Consider the following 20,037-nt stretch of genomic DNA (forward strand, 5'->3'; position numbering starts at 1 on the left):
TTACTGCGAGAGAAAAGTCCCAATCCGCAAGCTCAATTCTGGCCTCACTACTGGGCTTCAGACTTTTAAGTCCAGTGGACTATGAGACCTCCCTACCAAGAGACAGCAACATCTTCACAGTCTACATTCAAAATCACATCACCTTCCCCTGAAAAAGATATTTCCCCTTCCTCTTGAATTCTCTTTATCTATCAAAAGGGACATTTTCCTTTTTTATCAATTGAGAAGACTGACATCCTCTTGGATTTCAAGCCCTCCTTTAATCTTGCCAGTCCACTAAGTCCCAGAAAATTTTCCTTTGTATTGAGGCCTCAACCTGTTCCATCTTTCCTTCCTCACTGCTAGAACCACTGATCACTCATCCATTTAATTCCTTAATTACACTTCCTATAATACTACTTTTGTCATATTGCACTTGTATTCAAAACTACAACAGACTTCCACATCTATAGGGCTAGATAATCCTAAAGAAGGGTATTTAAGGCCCTTCACAAACTGGTTCTATCCCGCTCATTCCCCAGTGGAAACTCTGCTCTCTGCTGATAGACTGACACAGCCTAATTCACTCAGACATCCGTGTCTGGTACACATTAGGATCTCGATAATGCTTAGTTAGGCAACCACATAATGTGGTTCAACTAGAAACTGATTAAAATTGTATGACTTTAAAAAGACCTCATTTATCGACTACCAAGTTGTTTGGACAATTATTACGCCATAAAAATTATTATATTTACCACTACAACCAATTCCAAGTACATCTCTGATCCACAGGTTAATTCAGAAAGCATTATTTTTTACCACATTGCCATATTCTATCTTATTTGTACCCTGTTATCACCACCACTAAAAGAAATATTTTTAACTTTTTAGCTGAACTTACAGTAGCATTCAGGATAGTGTCAGATGTTTCACCTTTGACAGAATTTCCAAGAATTTGATTTTGAATCCACTAACTGGGTAAAAAAATTAAACCATTATGAGAACCAAATTAATGAATTTTCTATTTGAAGAACTTGATGTCACTGATACAAAACTGGCAAATTAAATTGTTAATGAACTATTCCACTAAAAGAGCTACCTCATTAACATACACACTTTGCATATGTACACAAAAAACATTGGAGGTGGACCAATTTTCTAAACTAATTTTGCTCATTTTAATTTGCTCTAAATAAAAGTCAAGCCTCAAAGAAAAACATGAAAATGCACCTCCTATAGCTGCATATTAAATTGTCACCTTCCGATTTGTATTCTTTGAAAAAAAGAACAACTAACTTAGACATAAATGGTAATAGTCCTGCAGCAGACTTGGGTCTTCTGGTTTTCATGTGGTCAGTGGTATCACTAAGGCTCCTAAGATGGAATATAAAGGTCAACTACATTTTCTGCAAATTTCACATTTATTAACACTCTCAACAAATAAAAACTGAGTTCATAATTGTTCTCTAAAAACACACTTTTTGTGGTTCGCATGCTTTTCTTGGAAATGCATGCTGCCAAAGGGTTTCTTATAAACTACATAAAAGTTAACAAGCAACACAATATAAAAATAGTGGTACATTTAGACCATACAATAAGTGATCAACCCACTGCAGCAAGAGAATTCAGACTATTCTCCATGTGCTTTATTTATGGCAAGACTGCTCTGCCTTTATTCTCTATACATCTAGCCTACAATTCTCCAAATTTCCCACTAATCCTGCCAACTGGTAGCTAGGCAACGTCAGGCATCAACCAGGCTGCAGCTTGGCCCAAATGTCTGACATACACAAAGAGCTCACAGGGACACTGGCTCAAGCATTTCTCCTACGGCCACCCAAGACCTGAAGAAGTTGCCTGTCCTCAGCCCCTCGCAGCAAGCATAGATTGCTTCATCAGTAAGCAACCTGCATGCTGTCCTTGAAAGGCCAGTATTAGTACCGTGAGTCTAGAAAGGGGTGGGGAAAAAGGGAAAGGCTATCACTGGTCATCTTTCGGATTTCAGCACATTATAAAATGGGAGCTCTGACCACTGCACATGCATTAAACACAACAGAACAAAATGGATGTCTATTCTTTCAATGCAACTATTAACAATAGCACTTCACTTAAAAATGCAGAATCTGGGGCAAATGCTAAACTGGATGGGTTACCAGGATAGCAGACATTAACCGTAGTGAGTTCTTGAATCCATGCTTTTCCGCATGCTCTTCTCCTACCTCAGAAGCCGACTCCCCTCTTCAACATTTATCTACTCACTTTCCATCATTCAGTGCAAACCTAAGCTATCCTGTCCCATTTCCAGCACAAAGCCTTTCCTGGCCCCATCAGTTCACAGGAACTGCCCACCTCCTCTCAACTCCCACAGCCCTTCTGCCTATACATGTCTCTGGGTATATACACTGCCAGTAATATATAACCCAACAAAGCTGAGTGACCAATTCATTGAGGAGGAAAGTTAAAAAAAATAAGTATTTTAAGGGGCAGGGGGGAGAACCACAGACAAATGAAAAGGAATAAAGTAGCATGTGTGTTGATGGGGTTAAGAAAAATGATAGGAAGTGACATTTTCCTTTTCCAGGGCTACACACTGGTTGGATATTGATGGATTTCTTTGTTTTTACTTTTACATAAAAGTAGGTGGCAATGGGAATAATAACTACCTAAGAGTAGACATGAGGATTTCTGTTGTAATTCTGGTTCCCAGTCTGTGAAATCCTGCTTGGCAGGTTTGGTTACCACTTTCCCCCACTTTCTTCAGCTTCCCACAGCCCACAAACCCCAGAAGTCTCAGGGTGCATTTTACTATTTTCAGAAGTTGCTTGGGAAAATGAAACTGATAGGTGTAAGTGAATGATACCAGCAATCTCAAAGCACAAATGTAAACGGGAACCACACTTGGTGCTCAAATATACCATAGACAGTGCATTTAGTTTTGCAGACCATCCTGAAATAAAACCAAACATTCCTATTCTTAAACCAATTTGATTTCAGAAAGTCATTACAATGCACAAAAGCCATTCAAATATCACTCTCATTTTGCCTAAATTTTGTTATTCCACCAAATTGTTGGGATATATATAAAAACAAAAGGTAGAATTTTTTAAATTCCATTTTTCCATTCTTCTTTTATTCCACGACTGAAAGGAGAAAACAACATGTAGGAGCTCTCCTTCAGAGATAGATCAACCTTGCTTCACAAGTTATAATGTCTATGGTGCTCAAGTTTGCACCTCGCAGCAATTCTGTACAACTGTAGCATCAAATGCCTGCTTATTTTGGTATGGCTTACAGTCTGTCTGAATTGGATCCATAAGACAAACTACAAAATATCATCACATAACATCGGTACTGTGACAGGGCTTTGAGCAATTGTCATGTCTTTGTCTTGCAAGGCAATTAATTCAAAATTATGTAATGAGACCATTAAGACCTGTCATAGTCCTCCCTTGCATATTCTCACATCCATTCCTTCTTTCCTACTGCCCCTCCCACAATGACACTGTCATGCTAGACTATTGCTACAGTCTCCTAACCCTGCCTACGTCTACTATCTGCCGCCGCCACAGTGCTGCCAGAGCAATATTCCTAAATTACCTCCATGCACACCACATTCCTTCATTCAAAACAAAGCTAGACACAAATCAACCCTTCAGTGGCTCCCTATCTGAGTTTAGCCTCACATTTAGACCACTCATATTCTGGCTCCAGTCCAGCTTTCCCACTGGAATGTTACTCATACACTCAAAAAACCTATAGTATTTGCTAACACTTTTGTTTCCCCAAAACACACACACACACACACACACACACACACACACACACACACACACACACACACACACACATTTCACTGTTTCCAAAGCTTTGCTCATACTATTCACCCATCTGGAATGCCCTCACTGCTGGCCTTCCCTTGGCCTATTCAAGTACAATTTATCCTTCAAAGCCAAATTCAGCATCCTCTCTTCATTGGCCACCAATGTTCTCTTTGGCATCTATAGGACTAATGCTCTGCAAACAACTCACTTAGCATTTCTTTGATGTATCATATTATTGTCCAGTTCTGCCTATGTTCCTATCACTAGACTGTACCAAAGGGTACAAACCAGACTACCTGGTAACTTGAGGCTCTGCCTCATCCTCTGGTTCAGTTCTATAAACACAGCAGACACTTAGTACATATTTGATTGACTAAGTAGTTAAAAATATTATTTATTCTCTCATTCAACAAATACTTATTGAATATCAATATATGCTAGGCACTAGGAAAATATAAGTGAGCCATATACAGACAAAAACTTCTGTCTCATGGGACTTTGATTTTAATGGAGGACAAAGATAATTGTTTTTTTATAAGGAGTATAATGTAAGGGTGGAAAGTAGAGTGTGATTTTTAAACAGAATGAACAGGAAGGCCTCGCTGACAAAGTAACATTTGAGCAAAGACTTGAGTGAAGTAATGGAACAAGGTATGCAGATTTCTGGAAGAAGAACATTCCAGGCACTGGAAGATCAAGTGCTAAAACTCTGAGGCAGGAACATGCCTCAATATTCAGGGAAGAACAAAGAAGTTGGGTGGGGGTAGAATGGGAGGAAGAGGGGTAAAGAAGCAACAGGAGCTAGGCTAGGGAAAGCACTGAGGGCCATTAAGGGTCTTGGGCTATTATCCCTAGGCAATGGAGCAGAGGATCAGCACATCTGACTCAGGTTTGAAAGGATAGATTTGGATGCTCACTGAGAAGAAGCACCTGGGGACAAGGATAGAGGTAGGAAGACCAGTAAGGATAGCATAGATTAGTCAGGTGACAGACGATGCGGGATTTGGACTCAGAACGGTGGCGGGTGGTAGGAAGCTCTCTAATTATGGATGTATCTGCTAGGATTTGCTGATGGGTCAGTTGTGGGATATGAGGGAAAGAAGAATTAAGGATGACTCCAAGACTGGGCAGGGCTGCAATTTCCAGGGATGGGGAGGACCTTGGGGGCAAGTTCCTAAGGGGAGAACAGTACATCAGATATTAGAAATGTTAAGTCAGAGTAACAAATGGCAAGACAGAGGATGCAGTTAGATTCAGGAGTCTGGAGTTCAGGGGAGAAGACAGGACTGAAAATAAACTTTTGGGCACTGTCAGTGTACTGATGGTACTTGAAGCTATGGGGCTAGAAGAAATCAGGGGAGTGACTATAGGCAGAGATAAGGACAAGGAAGCCCTAAGAACCAGCAAACAAGACTGAGAAGGAGAAGCCAGTGAGCAGGTGGAAAATGACAATGCTTGTATGCTGAGAAGAGCCCATATGCTTGCAAGAATAATTCCTGTCTGTGGGCAGCTGGCACTGACTTTAAACTTAGGCTATAGCAGCCAAGGGAGAGAATTTACTTTCCCCACTCCTTATAACAGCTCTGGTCAGGCAATCTTTAGGCATAGGCTACTAAGAAAACAAAGATATGATACAGTTTTCCTTAAAAGTAAAAATAAAATTTTAATGTAACACAAGATTGAGCTGTATTTTTTACCAAAAAAATAAAGTCTAGTGATAATTACATTAGTTCAGGATTCTCAAGCTTGCCACTACTGACGTTTTAGGTCAGGTAATTCTTTATCATGGGGGCTGGCCTATGCATTATGGGATGTTTATCAGCATTCCTGGTCTCTGCACACTACATGCCATACCCCTTTACCTCCCTGCCATTGCCAAGTATCCCCTGGGGGACAAAACTGTTCCCAGTTGAGCACCACTGAATTATAGCAGCTGCCAACAAAAACCAACTCTAAGGACACTTTAAGCATCCTTGCTGCCAAATGCAACTGTCAATTTCTGCTGATATTCACACCTAATACCTGTCCTCTCTCCTCCAGACTTCTTACCAGCCGATTTGGAAAGTTCTCATTGTATTCACTGCCCAGAGTGAGGAAAGTAAACAATTAGCTTACCCTGTTATTAAAAAATGTACTTTTGATTTTTTTTCAATGTAATAGACATGCCCCAAGTCTACCCAGCTAAAAATTGACTGTTTCTGTACACCCCTGTTCATAGCAGCACTATTCATAATGACTAAGAGGTAGAAGAACCCAGTGTCCATCCATGGAAGAATGAATACACACACACCATACAACAGAACATTATTCAGTCTTTAAAAGGAAGGGAATTCTACACATGTTACAATATGGATGAACCCTGAAGACATTATGCTAAGTGAAATACGCCAGATACAAAAGGACAAATACTGTGTGACTCCATCCATGTGAGGTAGTCACATTCATGGAGACAGAAAGTAGAACAGTTGCCAGGGACTGGAGGGAGGAAAGACTAGGAAGCCATTGTTTAATGGGGCAGAGTTTCATTTTTGCAGGATGAAAAGCATTATAGAGATGGATGGCAGTGATGGCTATGTAACAATGTGAATGTACTTAATATGCTGAGCTACTGAACTGTGCACTTAGATATGGTTAACATGCTAATTTTATATTATGTGCTTTTTACCACAATTAAAAAAAAAAAAAGAGTGCAGGCTCCAGAGTCAGGCTGTCTGGGTTCAAATATTGTCAAATGCCCAGTGAGGTAGCCAGCTCACAGTGAGTGCTCCATAAATATTAGGAGCTAATTACACATTGGTATTTTACCTGGAATTATACCAAATCAGTGTGGATGTTTGTCTGGAAGCCTGGCTGACAGTTATGTGTGACTTTGATTGGTGAAACCAGAAGGCAGTCATCAAGAAAGTTTAATTTTTTTAAATGACCCTTTCTGAGAATAAAATCATTTTACTAACTGAATATCATTATGTAGAAAATAAGGTTATCTCTTTCCTCTCAAAATTAGATCCTCTCCTGGGGATTTATCTTGTCACTTATTTTAAAGATCCAGACTCTTTTTGTATTATTTTTTTCAAACCTTGAAAAATTTTTAAACACTTAAAAATATCTGCATATATGTAAACACATTTTTTCTTAAAATGATCAACAATCCATTCTATATGTTACTATTTACATAAGTTTTTCTTTCATTATCGATTTTAGCAATTACATGCATAGTCCTGTTGTCTGTAATTGTGACTTGATTCCTTCCTAACATATCTGCTCAAAATGGAACTAATTTTTAATACCTGTATTTGCTATTAACAGAATGAAATAACAAAATGAAGGAGAAAAGTGAGGAACAGAAACATAACAGAAAATGAGTAAGAGAAAACCAACTTTGAGCGACAAGCAAGAAGCATATTAAGAAACTAAGAAGTTCTTAGCTCTCGAAGACATGCTCACTAGTCATTAGGACAAAAAATGGGTATATATTCAGGAAGAATCAAACCACAGAAAACTGCAAGTGCCAAGAGAAGATGGGGTTTTACGAATTGTATAACCTGCATGGGATTAATCTTCACTGAGCATTCAAAGCACTCCACGCATTCTTTAAACTCCTTGTTGCGCAGATGAAGGAGGCCTTTGGAGCGCTGAGCACGAGCACTGCGGTGCTGGGACAACTCCCAGGCCTTGTCATAGTAAGAGTGGTCTCGAAGGACATCTCCAAGCAAGCAGTATAAACTTGGCGTTTCTTTTTTCTTCAGTTCTTGCCTAAGGATTTCTTCTGCCTGGAAATAACAACAGAAATAACTAAATTGTTTACAGTGACTAATGGCTTTTTTTTTTAGCACCTATTCTTCTTTTTATCCCACACAATCCAAGATTTTACCTCCGAAGTTTGAGATGACCTTATTTCAGGCATCTAGGATACAGGCTGAATAAGAGAACAATAGAAAATAAATATGGTGCAAAGAAAAGAGAGGTAGAAGAAGGAAGAAGTGAATGCAGTTTCCCTGGGCTCTGGAATTATCAGGGAAAGGCAGGGACGGTGGGGGGGAGGGGTGCGGCGGGACTCATTCAGCTCCCCACTTCCCTGCTTCCCACTGTGGTTGTCACCACTGCAACTGGCGACCGTCTGTTAGAGCAGCACCTTTAATTCACCTTTACCCAATGGCAATGAAAAGTATGTTCTTCCTCGTTTATAATGGTATACTCAGGTTGCCTGGGATCGCTGAAACATTAATAAAAAAGAAAGGCACAATTTAATAGTGTTGCTAAACCCCTACCTCTTAACCATACTATATCTTACCTCACCAATAAAACTTACTAACACAAGCCCTATCTGCTTCCAGACAGTACATTCACTTTAGAAATTAAAGACCATCCTCAATACACTACATAGGCTGGGTATTCTTCTCCTATGTCCAAAACTCAGATCCACCTTATCACTCACAAAAACGTTCACATTAACAGCAGTGTGGTCTCCAAAGAGGCATGGCCACAATGAATGTAAAAATCTAGGAAGCCATCCTTTAATGGCTAAAACAATACTTTGGACTCCCTAACTTACATAGCTGGCAATCTTTAAGTCTGTATATTTGATTTTCTTTAGGTTGTACATATCTATAAATTCTTAGGCAGTCTAATTTTCATGAAATATTTTAAAAGATGGACATGCCTCTAAAAGTGTCTTTGGAGGCTGGCTCTCTTGCATTTCCGATACAATATGGGCTATATAGGCCTTTTAGGCCTACTCTGAAAATCGAACCAGAAAGTATAATACAGTTTCTAAGGGAAAACTACTGTAAATCCCAAACAGCCAAAATAAACATTAAGTTTTAAGATATAATCCATGTAATTCCTCTAATAGATAATACAACAGTTATTTATGTATCTAACTGTAACTCTGTAAGGTCACCTACATATTCAATATATGTATGTTTACATATTTGTAAATACATATTCAACCAAATTATGTGTAACAGACTATAGCCACAGCAGTATTTTTGCTGAAAAGATCTTACAGTGTAGTTGAAAGCATTTCTCTTGGTAGCTGGCATCAAAACTCGATTCCCAAACCCTCCCAGAAATTCAGAAGGCTCATGTACTCAGTAGGTTCCTTTCTGCTTTAAACAGTTAGAGTGGATCCTGTGGTCTGCGATTAAGCGTTAAATAATAATCATTATAGTAACTGGGTACAGAGTGACTGCAGGCAACACACCCATGCAGAAAACGAAAATTTGTGATTAGTACCCCTATCTGGTTGGATTTGAAGAAAATGAGGATCCAGTGATCATGAGAAGGTAGAACATTATTAGTCTATGATATCCAGTGATGAAAGAATCATTTAAATTATTACCTGATGTAACTTAGAATACACATGTCCCTAACACAAGGCTTTTGTGGCCTGAGTGACAGGACACTGTGAAAGACACAGACTGTGAGGGAGGCTGGCTGCTTCAATGTGCACCGGATAGCTCAAAAGAGAAAAACACTCCTTGTTTTAAATCCTCAAGGTCAGAGCACCAAGGGAATTTCTATGACTGCCTAAAAGAATTTCTTTTCCCTTGTAACTGCCAAGCTGGTACAGCCAAAAATCAAATGTAGACACTGCTCTTTCAGGATTTGTGAACCACCATAAAAGCTGAATTCATTTTCACTAGTTCTATGTGAAATTAAGGCATTTGATTGATTAATTAAACAATATTTGAGTCATTCGTTTCATTCCCCTGTTGCCTTTTAGCTACTACATGTCACTTTATTTGTGAGTGGTCAAAATTCATTTGGAGTTAATACTGTATCACCTCACCTTTCTCACATCATAAGTAGCCCAGTCAAGCCCTTCCTAAATTTCTGCTCCACAGAAACAATGAAACGAATGACTGCTGTTGTTTTAAGCCACTAAGTTTTGACATGGTTTGTTACATAGCAATAACGGTAATGGTTGTTTAAAACAAGAGGGTGCTCTAATCAGTTACTTCATCATGCCAGGAGCAGAAGAGGGCACTGATTATGAAAGAACAGGGCTCAAGAATTTAAAAAGCAGATTCAGGATGATTCAGATAACAGGAACCCCCAAACCCTACTGAGTTTCCTAGGCCAGCAGAGGCAACCCTCCCCTATCTGGTAAGTCTAGAGCTACCTTGCTTAAAGAAAGATCAAGACTGCACCTCAGTGAGTTACCCTGCAAACGAATGCCAATTCTCCTCATACTTGACCCCTTCCATCCATCCATTCCTTATTGCCTCCAGACACATAAGTAGACATACATAAAAAGAACTGCAAGATTTGGTTACTTTCTAGAGGGGAAACCTTAGGATCACATAGAAAAGGAAATTCTAAGCATGTCAGACCATAGACAAAGAGGATCATATTTTTAAATCAGCTGAATTTAGGTATCAGAAATTTTTGAGTAATCGTGTAAACTAAAGCAGCTGGGGATGATTCTAAATTATCTGCTCAATTGCTTGACTAAAACCTGGACTTAAATATGGCCAAAACTAAAGTTGAGATGCCAGAAACTCCTTGGTGTAATGTGGAGGAAAGAATCCAGCAACTTAGAAAGGCTATTATTAATTTATTATTTGCCCACCCCTAAGTGTGTTCCTCACCAAGGCCTAACGGATACTCATTTCGTGTTGGCTTTGGGAAATACTTGTATATGGAAGTACTAGCATCCTTGAAAAGTGCTATAGGAGATGTCTTGTGTAAGCTGGGGGAAACACTTGGAGGTCCTTCTATTGAAATGAGCTTCCTGATTTCAATGGGGATGATTAGAACCCAAGGCAGTGGAGACAGGCTGATAGCACTTAACCCCTGGAGACAAATGGGCAGACTTATCTGCAGTAGGCACAGCCAGAGTAATTACAATGGTGCACCCAGCACAGACCTCAGGTACTGGTTGATCCAGGAGGCCTCAGAACCAAATTAGATCAATAACCAACTAAAGTTCAAACTTGATCCATACAACATTAAAAAAAAAAAATCTATGTCTGGAGACCAGATTTCTGACCATGCTGAAACACTGTCTTCTCACCCAATTCCTACCCCTGAGTCACTTCACAGATGCAGAACCAAGGAAGGAACAGAGGGGAAGAAGAGGAGGGAGGGAAAGAAGGGAGGGAGGGAAGAAGGGAGGGAGGGAGGGAGGGAGGGAAGAGAAATCAGAACTGGTAAGGAAGGACCCTACAATAACAAGTATATACCATAATTTTTCTTTCCTGGGCTTCCTCAAAGAAGTAATTGTAACTATTTACCAGGTACTTATATCCTGGGGAAAAAGAAATACCTCCTCTTTTCATGGCTGATTCGCTCCTAGTTGATGCTAACCCTTTGAAACCCAGAATGCTACCATGATGAGCTAATGGGTTTATGTGCATCAGTCCATCCCATGGTGGTCTGGTAAGTCCTGAATCCACCCAGTGGTTACTTCCCTAGTTCCTGAATACAGAGTTGGATCAGATTATACCCACCACCGAGCACAGCCGTCAGTGAGTGCTACAGCAAAATAAAGGGCCTAGTAAAAGCCCCAAAGCTTCCTCCTCCCCATTACAAGAGAAAACCCAACGCCACACCATACATCTATATAAAACACAGAAATGTGTGCCACTAACAAAAACTTAAAAGATACTGCAAAGTGTATCTGGGGCGGGACTGGTGAATGGGATGTACAGACTGTTTAACCTACCCGTTTAATCTGAGAATACAGACAGGTCCTGGACAATATCATAGATTATTATAAATTTAATACTTAATGGTGCCTCTAACAACAGCTACTTTTCCAGACATGATCTCTTTATGAGAGCAAATCATCTGAGCCCCTGACAGACGGTAAGGAGATACTGATACAGTAAATATATTTTTCTCTACCCAACAACCAGACAACATCAGAGTCAGTGGGCTTTCACTAGCACAGAGAAAAGTACACTTTCCTATCTTCCTCAGAATTGCAGACTTTATAGTATAAGTAAGTCTGCAAGGATCTTGACTGTCTCACCATCCCATGTGACTTCACCAGCCTATGACCTCAATGACATCATGCTAATAAAACTCAAGAAACTAGGATAAAACATTGTGTGCCAATGTCAACCAAAAACCAACTGGAAACAATCATATTCTTGATACTATAACTTGTTATCGGAAAATGTTCAACTTACAAAAATTCATTTGATAAACATACCTCTAGGGAATTCATCCATTAAATAAAGCAAGATATGTAAAATAAATGTGTGTGTATTTCTAATTATTTTTGTTCTTGTATGTTCTAAGGATGCTTCACGATATTTCTACCTCTTTTGAAGAAACTGTACGTTTCTCAAAATAAGAAATTATTATTGATTAAAGATGGTGGCGTGAGAGGAGAGACAGAGGCTTCCTCCTAAAACTGGATACAATTAGAAAACTTAATTGGCGGAACTAATCCTGAGAGAACAACAGCAAAGAGGACAGCGTCAGACTGCACACACCTGGAGAAAAGAGCAGACCTCAGTGAACAGGGTAACGTACAAGAGCTGTGGATCGACGGGACCCAAGCCCCTCCCCCACCCCAGCTGACTGGCGGGAGCAAGACAAACGGAGCAGGGAGTGGGTAGAAGGCTTGGGACTGCTGAATACCTAGCTCCAGAGATCTGCTCTGGGAGCACAAACCTACATTGCATGGTGCTTTCGTGAGGCTCGCATGGCTACTGGGTTGGAAAGTAAATACAGGCAGAGTTCCTGGGGAGACTGGGATACCGGCTGCTTGTGGAAAACAGGGATCCATATCCAGCTGCTCTGGGACAAAAACTTATACCTGTGTGACTGGCCCACTGGCTCAGGCAGTGGAGACAGGCACAGCAGTCGGGAGGCAGGGAACACCTCTTTCCTACCCCCAGTACCGCTCCCCTGCAACCCCCGACATTGCTTCAGGGGCTCAGCAGCTCCAGAATAGAGCTTCTGGTCACTAGAGGGCGCCATATACAAACATGAAACGCCAAAGGAACCTTGTCCAGAGTAAAATTGTTAACACAACTCCCGAGAAAGATTTAAATGATATGGACCTCGTGACTCTTCCTGAAAGGGAGTTCAAAATAAAAATCATCAACATCCTAATGGAGGTACGGAAAGACATCCAAGAACTTAGGAATGAATTCAGGTCAGAGATACAATCGTTGAACACGATGGAGGGTATTAAAAGCAGGTTGGATACGGTGGAGGAGACAATAAATGAATAGAAACTAGAGAAGAGGACTACAAAGAAGCTGAGGCACAGAGAGAAGAAAGGATCTCTAAAAATGAAAGAATATTGAGAGAACTGCGTGACCAATCCAAGCGGAACAATATTCACATTATAGGGATACCAGAAGAAGAAGAGAGAGAGAAAGGGATAGAAAGTGTCTTTGAGGAGGGAGTTGCTGAAAACTTCCCCAATCTGGGGAAGGAGATAGTCTCTCAGGCCATGGGGATCCACAGATCCACCAACACAAGGGACCCAAGGAAGACAACACCAAGACACATAGTAATTAAAACGGGAAAGATCAAGGATAAGGACAGACTGTTAAAAGCAGCCACAGGCAGAAATAAGATCACATACAAAGGAAAGCCCATCAGACTAACATCAGACTTCTCAGCAGAAACCTTACAGGCCAGAAGGGAGTGGCATAATGTACTTAATGCCATGAAGCAGAAGGGCCTGGAACCAAGATTACTTTATCCAGCAAGATTATCATTTAAATTTGAAGGAGGGATTAAACAATTTCCAGATAAGCAAAAGCTGAGAGAGTTTACCTCCCACAAACCATCTCTGCAGTCTATTTTGGAGGGACTGCTATAGATGGAAGTGTTCCTAGGGTTGGACAGCTGTCACCAGAGGTAGTAAAATCACGATAGGGAGGGTGGAGCAGCTGATTGCGAGGCAAATGCAAAATTAAACTGACTATCCCCAAAGTCAATCAAGGGATAGAGAAAAAGTACAGAATTTGATACCTAATATATAAAGAATGAAGGAGGAAGAAAAAAGAGGAGGAACAGAAAAGAACCTTTAGATTGTGTTTGTAACAGCATACTAAGAGAGTTAAGTTAGACTCTTAGATAGTAAGGAAAGTAAACTGGAACCTTTGGTAACCACGAATCTAAAGCCTGAAATGGCAATAAGTACACACCTATCAATAATCACCCTAAATGTAAATGGCCTGAATGCACCAATCAAAAGACATAGAGTCACTGAATGGATAAAAAAACAAGACCCATCTATATGCTGCTTACAAGAGACTCACCTCAAACCCAAAGACATGCACAGACTAAAAGTCAAGGGATGGAAAAAGATATTTCATGCAAACAATAGGGAGAAAAAAGCAGGTGTTGCAGTACTAGTATCAGACAAAACAGACTTCAAAACAAAGAAAGTAACAAAAGACAAAGAAGGACATTACATAATGATAAAGGGCTCAGTCCAACAAGAGGATATAACCATTATAAATATATATATGCACCCAATACAGGAGCACCAACATACCTGAAACAAATACTAACAGAACTAAAGGAGGAAATAGACTGCAATGAATTCATTTTAGGAGACTTCAATACACCATTCACTCCAAAGGACAGATCCACCAGACAGAAAATAAGTAAGGACACAGAGGCACTGAACAACACACTAGAACAGATGGACCTAATAGACATCAATAGAACTCTACACCCAAAAGCAGCAGGATACACATTCTTCTCAAGTGCACATGGAACATTCTCCAGAATAGACCACATACTAGGCAACAAAAAGAGCCTCAGTAAATTCCAAAAGATTGAAATCCTACCAACCAACTTTTCAGACCACAAAGGTATAAAACTAGAAATAAATTGTACAAAGAAAGCAAAAAGGCTCACAAACACATGGAGGCTTAACAACACGATTCTAAATAGTCAACGGATCAACGACCAAATTAAAATGGAGATCCAGCAATATATGGAAATAAATGACAACAACAACACAAAGCCCCAACTTCTGTGGGATGCAGCGAAAGCAGTCTTAAGAGGAAAGTATATAGCAATCCAGGCATATTTAAAGAAGGAAGAACAAACCCAAATGAATAGTCTACTGTCACAATTATCAAAATTGGAAAAAGAAGAACAAATGAGGCCTAAAATCAGCAGAAGGAGGGACATAATAAAGATCAGAGAAGAAATAAAATTGAGAAGAATAAAACAATAGGAAAAAATCAATGAAACCAAGAGCTGGTTCTTTGAGAAAATAAACAAAATAGATAAGCCTCTAGCCAGACTTATTAAGAGAAAAAGAGAATCAACACACATCAACAGAAACAGAAATGAGAAAGGAAACACCACGATGGACCCAACAGAAATACAAAGAATTATTAGAGAATACTATGAAAACCTATATGCTAAGAAGCTGGAAAACCTAGAAGAAATGGACAACTTCCTGGAAAAATACAACCTTCCAAGACTGACCAAGGAAGAAACACAGAATCTGAACAAACCAATTACCAGCAAAGAAATTGAAGCGGTAATCAAAAAACTACCCAAGGAAAAAACCCCTGGGCCAGATGGATTTACCTCGGAATTTTATCAGACATACAGAGAAGACACAATACCCATTCTCCTTAAATTTTCCCAAAAATAGAAGAGGACGGAATACTCCCAAACTCATTCTATGAAGCCAACATCACCCTAATACCAAAACCAGGCAAAGACCCCACCAAAAAAGAAAATTACAGACGAATATTGCTGATGAACATAGATGCAAAAATACTCAACAAAACATTAGCAAACTGAATTCAAAAATATATCAAAAGGATCATACACCACGACCAAGTGGTATTCATCCCAGGGATGCAAGGATGGTACAACATTTGAAAATCCATCACTGACATCATCCACCACATAAACAAAAAGACAAAAACCACATGATCATCTCCATAGATGCTGAAAAAGCATTTGACAAAATTCAACATCCATTCATGATAAAAACTCTCAGCAAAATGGGTATAGACAGCAAGTACCTCAACATAATAATGGCCATATATGACAAACCCACAGCCAACATCATAATGAACAGCGAGAAGCTGAAACCTTTTCCTCTGAGATCGGGAGCAAGACAGGGATGCCCACTCTCCCCACTGTTATTTAACATAGTACTGGAGGTCCTAGCCATGGCAATTAGACAAAACAAAGAAATACAAGGAATCCAGATTGGTAAAGGAGAAGTTAAACTGTCACTATTTGAAGATGACATGATATTGTACATAAAAAACCCTAAAGACTCCACTCCAAAACTACTAGAACTGATATCAGAATATAGTAAAGTTGCAGGATACAAAATCAACACACAGAAATCTGTGGCTTTCCTATACACTAACAATGAGCCAATAGAAAGAGAAATCAGGAAAACAATTCCATTCAGAATTGCATCAAAAAGAATAAAATACCTAGGAATAAACCTAACCAAAGAGGTGAAAGACCTATACCCTGAAAACTATAAGACACTCTTAAGAGAAATTAAAGAGGACACTAACAAATGGAAATTCATCCCATGCTCGTGGCTAGGAAGAATTAATATCGTCAAAATGGCCATCCTGCCCAAAGCAATATACAGATTTGATGCAATCCCTATCAAATTACCAACAACATTCTTCAATGAACTGGAACAAATAGTTCAAAAATTCATATGGAAACACCAAAGACCCCGAGTAGCCAAAGCAATCCTGAGAAAGAAGAATAAAGTGGCGGGGATCTCACTCCCCAGCTTCAAGCTCTACTACAAAGCCATAATAATCAAGACAATTTGGTACTGGCACAAGAACAGAGCCACAGACCAGTGGAACAGATTAGAAACTCCTGACATTAACCCAAACATATATGGTCAATTAATATTCAATAAAGGAGCCATGGACATACAATGGGGAAATGACAGTCTCTTCAACAGATGGTGCTGGCAAAACTGGACAGCTACATGTAAGAGAATGAAACTGGATCACTGTCTAACCCCATACACAAAAGTAAATTCAAAATGGATCAAAGACCTGAATTTAAGTCATGAAACCATAAAACTCTTAGAAAAAAGCATAGGCAGAAGTCTCTTGGACATGAACTTAGTGACTTCTTCATGAATATATCTCCCCAGGCAAGGAAAACAAAAGCAAAAATGAACAAGTGGGACTATATCAAGCTGAAAAGCTTCTGTACAGCAAAGGACATCACCAATAGAACAAAAAGGTACCCTACAGTGTGGGAGAATATTTTCGTAAATGACAGATCCGATAAAGGGTTGACATACAAAATATATAAAGAACTCATGCACCTCAACAAACAAAAAGCAAATGATCCAATTAAAAAATGGGCAGAGGAGCTGAACAGTTTTCCAAAGAAGAAACTCAGATGGCCAACAGACACATGAAAAGATGCTCCACATCGCTAGTTATCAGAGAAATGCAAATTAAAACCACAATGAGGTATCACCCCACACCAGTAAGGATGGCTACCATCCAAAAGACAAACAACAACAAATGTTGGAGAGGTTGCGGAGAAAGGCAACCCTCCTACACTGCTGGTGGGAATGTAAATTAGTTCAACCATTGTGGAAAGCAATATGGAGGTTCCTCAAAATGCTCAAAATAGACTTACCATTTGACCCAGGAATTCCACTTCTAGGAATTTACCCTAAGCACTCCAGTTTGAAAAAGACAGATGCACCCCTATGTTTATCGATGCACTATTTACAATAGCCAAGAATTGGAAGCAACCTAAGTGTCCATCAGTAGATGAATGGATAAAGAAGATGTGGTACATATACACAATGGAATATTATTCAACCATAAGAAGAAAACAGATCCTACAATTTGCAACAACATGGATGGAGCTAGAGGGTATTATGCTCAGTGAAATAAGCCAAGCGGAGAAAGACAAATACCAAATGATTTCACTCATCTGTGGAGTATAAGAACAAAAGAAAAACTGAAGGAACAAAACAGCAGCAGAATCACAGAACCCAAGAATGGACTAACAGTTACCAAAGGGAAAGAGACTGGGGAGAATGGGAGGGTAGGGAGGGAGGGATAAGGGCAGGGAAGAAGAAAGGGGGTATAATGATTAGCATGTATAATGCGGGGGGTGGGGGAAAGGGGAGGGCTTTGCAACACAGAGAAGACAAGTAGTGATTCTACAACATCTTACTATGCTGATGGACAGTGTCTGTAATGGAGTGGGGGGTGGGACTTGGGGTAGGGGAGAGCCTAGTAAACATAATGTTCTTCATGTAATTGTAGATTAATGATAACAAAAAAAAAACCCAGAAAAAAAAAGAAACTATTATTTAAATAAGCTACTAACTTCCAAAACTACTCAAATGGGTTTGCTTCCATAAACAGAATGGTTTACACTTTTTTCATTTTTGCCTTTTAAACTCCTTATGCATCCTTCCATTTGACACAACACAATCTATAAAATACTTTGTACCTATTAGTAGTTCGACACTTTCCAAATAAGTAAACCCCAAGTTAAAGGACTAAACCATCACACAGTCACATGTACTGCATTATACTATGTGAACCTGCTTAACCTGGAAACTGTGTTTCCTAAAATCCATTTTCTTTTGTACTTCATTTTAGAGTTGGGCAGAAGGGGAACTTGCTGGGGATTTCAAAGACAGAAGTAAAGCAACAACCTTTACTCTTGGAATGTCATGGTTAAATATCGTGTCAAACAAAATACGGAGATGTCCTGCAGATCCCAGCTTGTTATTCTGAATGTCCAGCTTGTCTTTCCAACTGCTGGTCCTGCTACCCCAGGACTATCATCAGACATTTCACTGTAGACCCACAGGGCTGGGAGCTGCACAGACACAACAGCTTTCTACAGACCTCTCCACCAGTTTGGCCTTCACACTCCCATTTCAGAGGCTGGAAATACTTGGCTTCCCCGATTCCCTTAGATGTTCTAACTTACCCACTTGTGCCAATGCTTCATGTGAACTGGTAAATGATTTTTTCCTTCATCCTCTTACTCCCTCTTCCACACCTTCATTTCTTCCACTGTTCCCACATTTGTGTAAATCTGATTCCTTAAATAAGCCCCTTAGTCCCAAAACTACTTATAGCTCTAGGAGGAGATGGTTCCCCAACCGGAGCAAGTTCTCTGTGAATTTGGTGAGACTGAAGAAAGGCAAGGGCAAAAAACTGGGTGTAAAGGGGGTTACCATGTTTATTCTCACTGTGGTCACAGGCAGCTGGTACACGCTGCTGGCTCAAATGTGCTGCCCAGGCCGGCTACAGGTTCCGCTCCCAGCACGAGCTTAATCCTCTGGGCAGTAGGCCTCAGTCTCTCCTCACTCCCCACCCTCCAAACTCCCGCTCCCATGCTTGGGCTTAATTCTCCAGGAACACTGGGGCTCCATGGCTCTCCCTCTGCTCTCCCAGCAGCCTAGCTCTCTGCTCCCTCACACACCGGGGGCAACTCTTTGGGCGGGTCCCTGGTGATTGGCAGACACCTGACCAATTATGAACCAGGAACACAGGCAGAGGAGAGAATGGGTGTTTACTCTCTACCCCTCCCCTGGGCAGGTACTCTCAAGACTGACCAGCGGCTCTGTTACCAGTAAACATCCCATAAATGTGCAAAAATGCTCTTATTACATATACAATGGGCACTATTAAGGCCAGGCAGAAATCCTGGTCAGAAAGTTCCATTTTCCCCACACTACTTAAGTGGCTTTGCTTCCATAAATAAAACCTGAGGGGTATATTTTTTTTCATTTTTGACTTTTAAATGCCTTATGTGTCTTTCCATTTTATGTTGACTTACAAATTAGTTTTTTTTTTAGTCCAGTACATTGTTAAGTGTATTACTTCATTTAATCCCTACAATTATTCTGAGAGGTAGATACTAATATGCTCATTTGTAAGTCAAAGAAATAGAAGTTTAGATTCCTTGACCAACTGTTTAGCCCAAAGCCAAAAGATATTAAGTTGAAAAATGACCTTGATTTCAGGTTCAATACCTTTTCTATATTCCATAGGACATCAGCAAATACTGCAGTACTGTAAGGACCTCTGAAAATTTACTGCTCTATAAAAGCAACAAGAAAAACTGGCAAAAAATATTAGAACCAACTTTTTCAGAACTCTGGAAATTAACCTAAGACTTGAGATGATCCAGGGAGAGTTTATACAGGACAACATACAGATGTCCAAAAGGCACATGAAAAGATGCCCAGTATCACTAACCACCAGGGAAGCAAATCGAAGCCACAATGAGATACTACCTC

The 20,037-nt window shown here is 39.9% G+C and overlaps 1 protein-coding gene across 4 annotated transcripts in view; it reads right to left on the reverse strand.

Annotated features, from left to right (window-relative positions):
• Positions 1-20,037, reverse strand: part of TTC27 (tetratricopeptide repeat domain 27) — a 181,059-nt gene that overhangs the window by 53,268 nt on the left and 107,754 nt on the right. For 3 of the 4 annotated variants that reach the window (XM_036931612.2, XM_036931611.2, XM_057497289.1), the window contains exon 13: positions 7,346-7,573. The exons of the other annotated variant lie outside the window; for it this stretch is intronic. In XM_036931612.2, coding sequence (XP_036787507.2) covers positions 7,346-7,573 — 228 coding nt within the window. The remainder of the gene's footprint in view (positions 1-7,345; positions 7,574-20,037) is intronic. 4 annotated transcript variants of the gene reach the window in all.

This window comes from Manis pentadactyla, chromosome 2, assembly GCF_030020395.1.
Source record: "Manis pentadactyla isolate mManPen7 chromosome 2, mManPen7.hap1, whole genome shotgun sequence".
NCBI classification, from domain to species: domain Eukaryota; kingdom Metazoa; phylum Chordata; class Mammalia; order Pholidota; family Manidae; genus Manis; species Manis pentadactyla.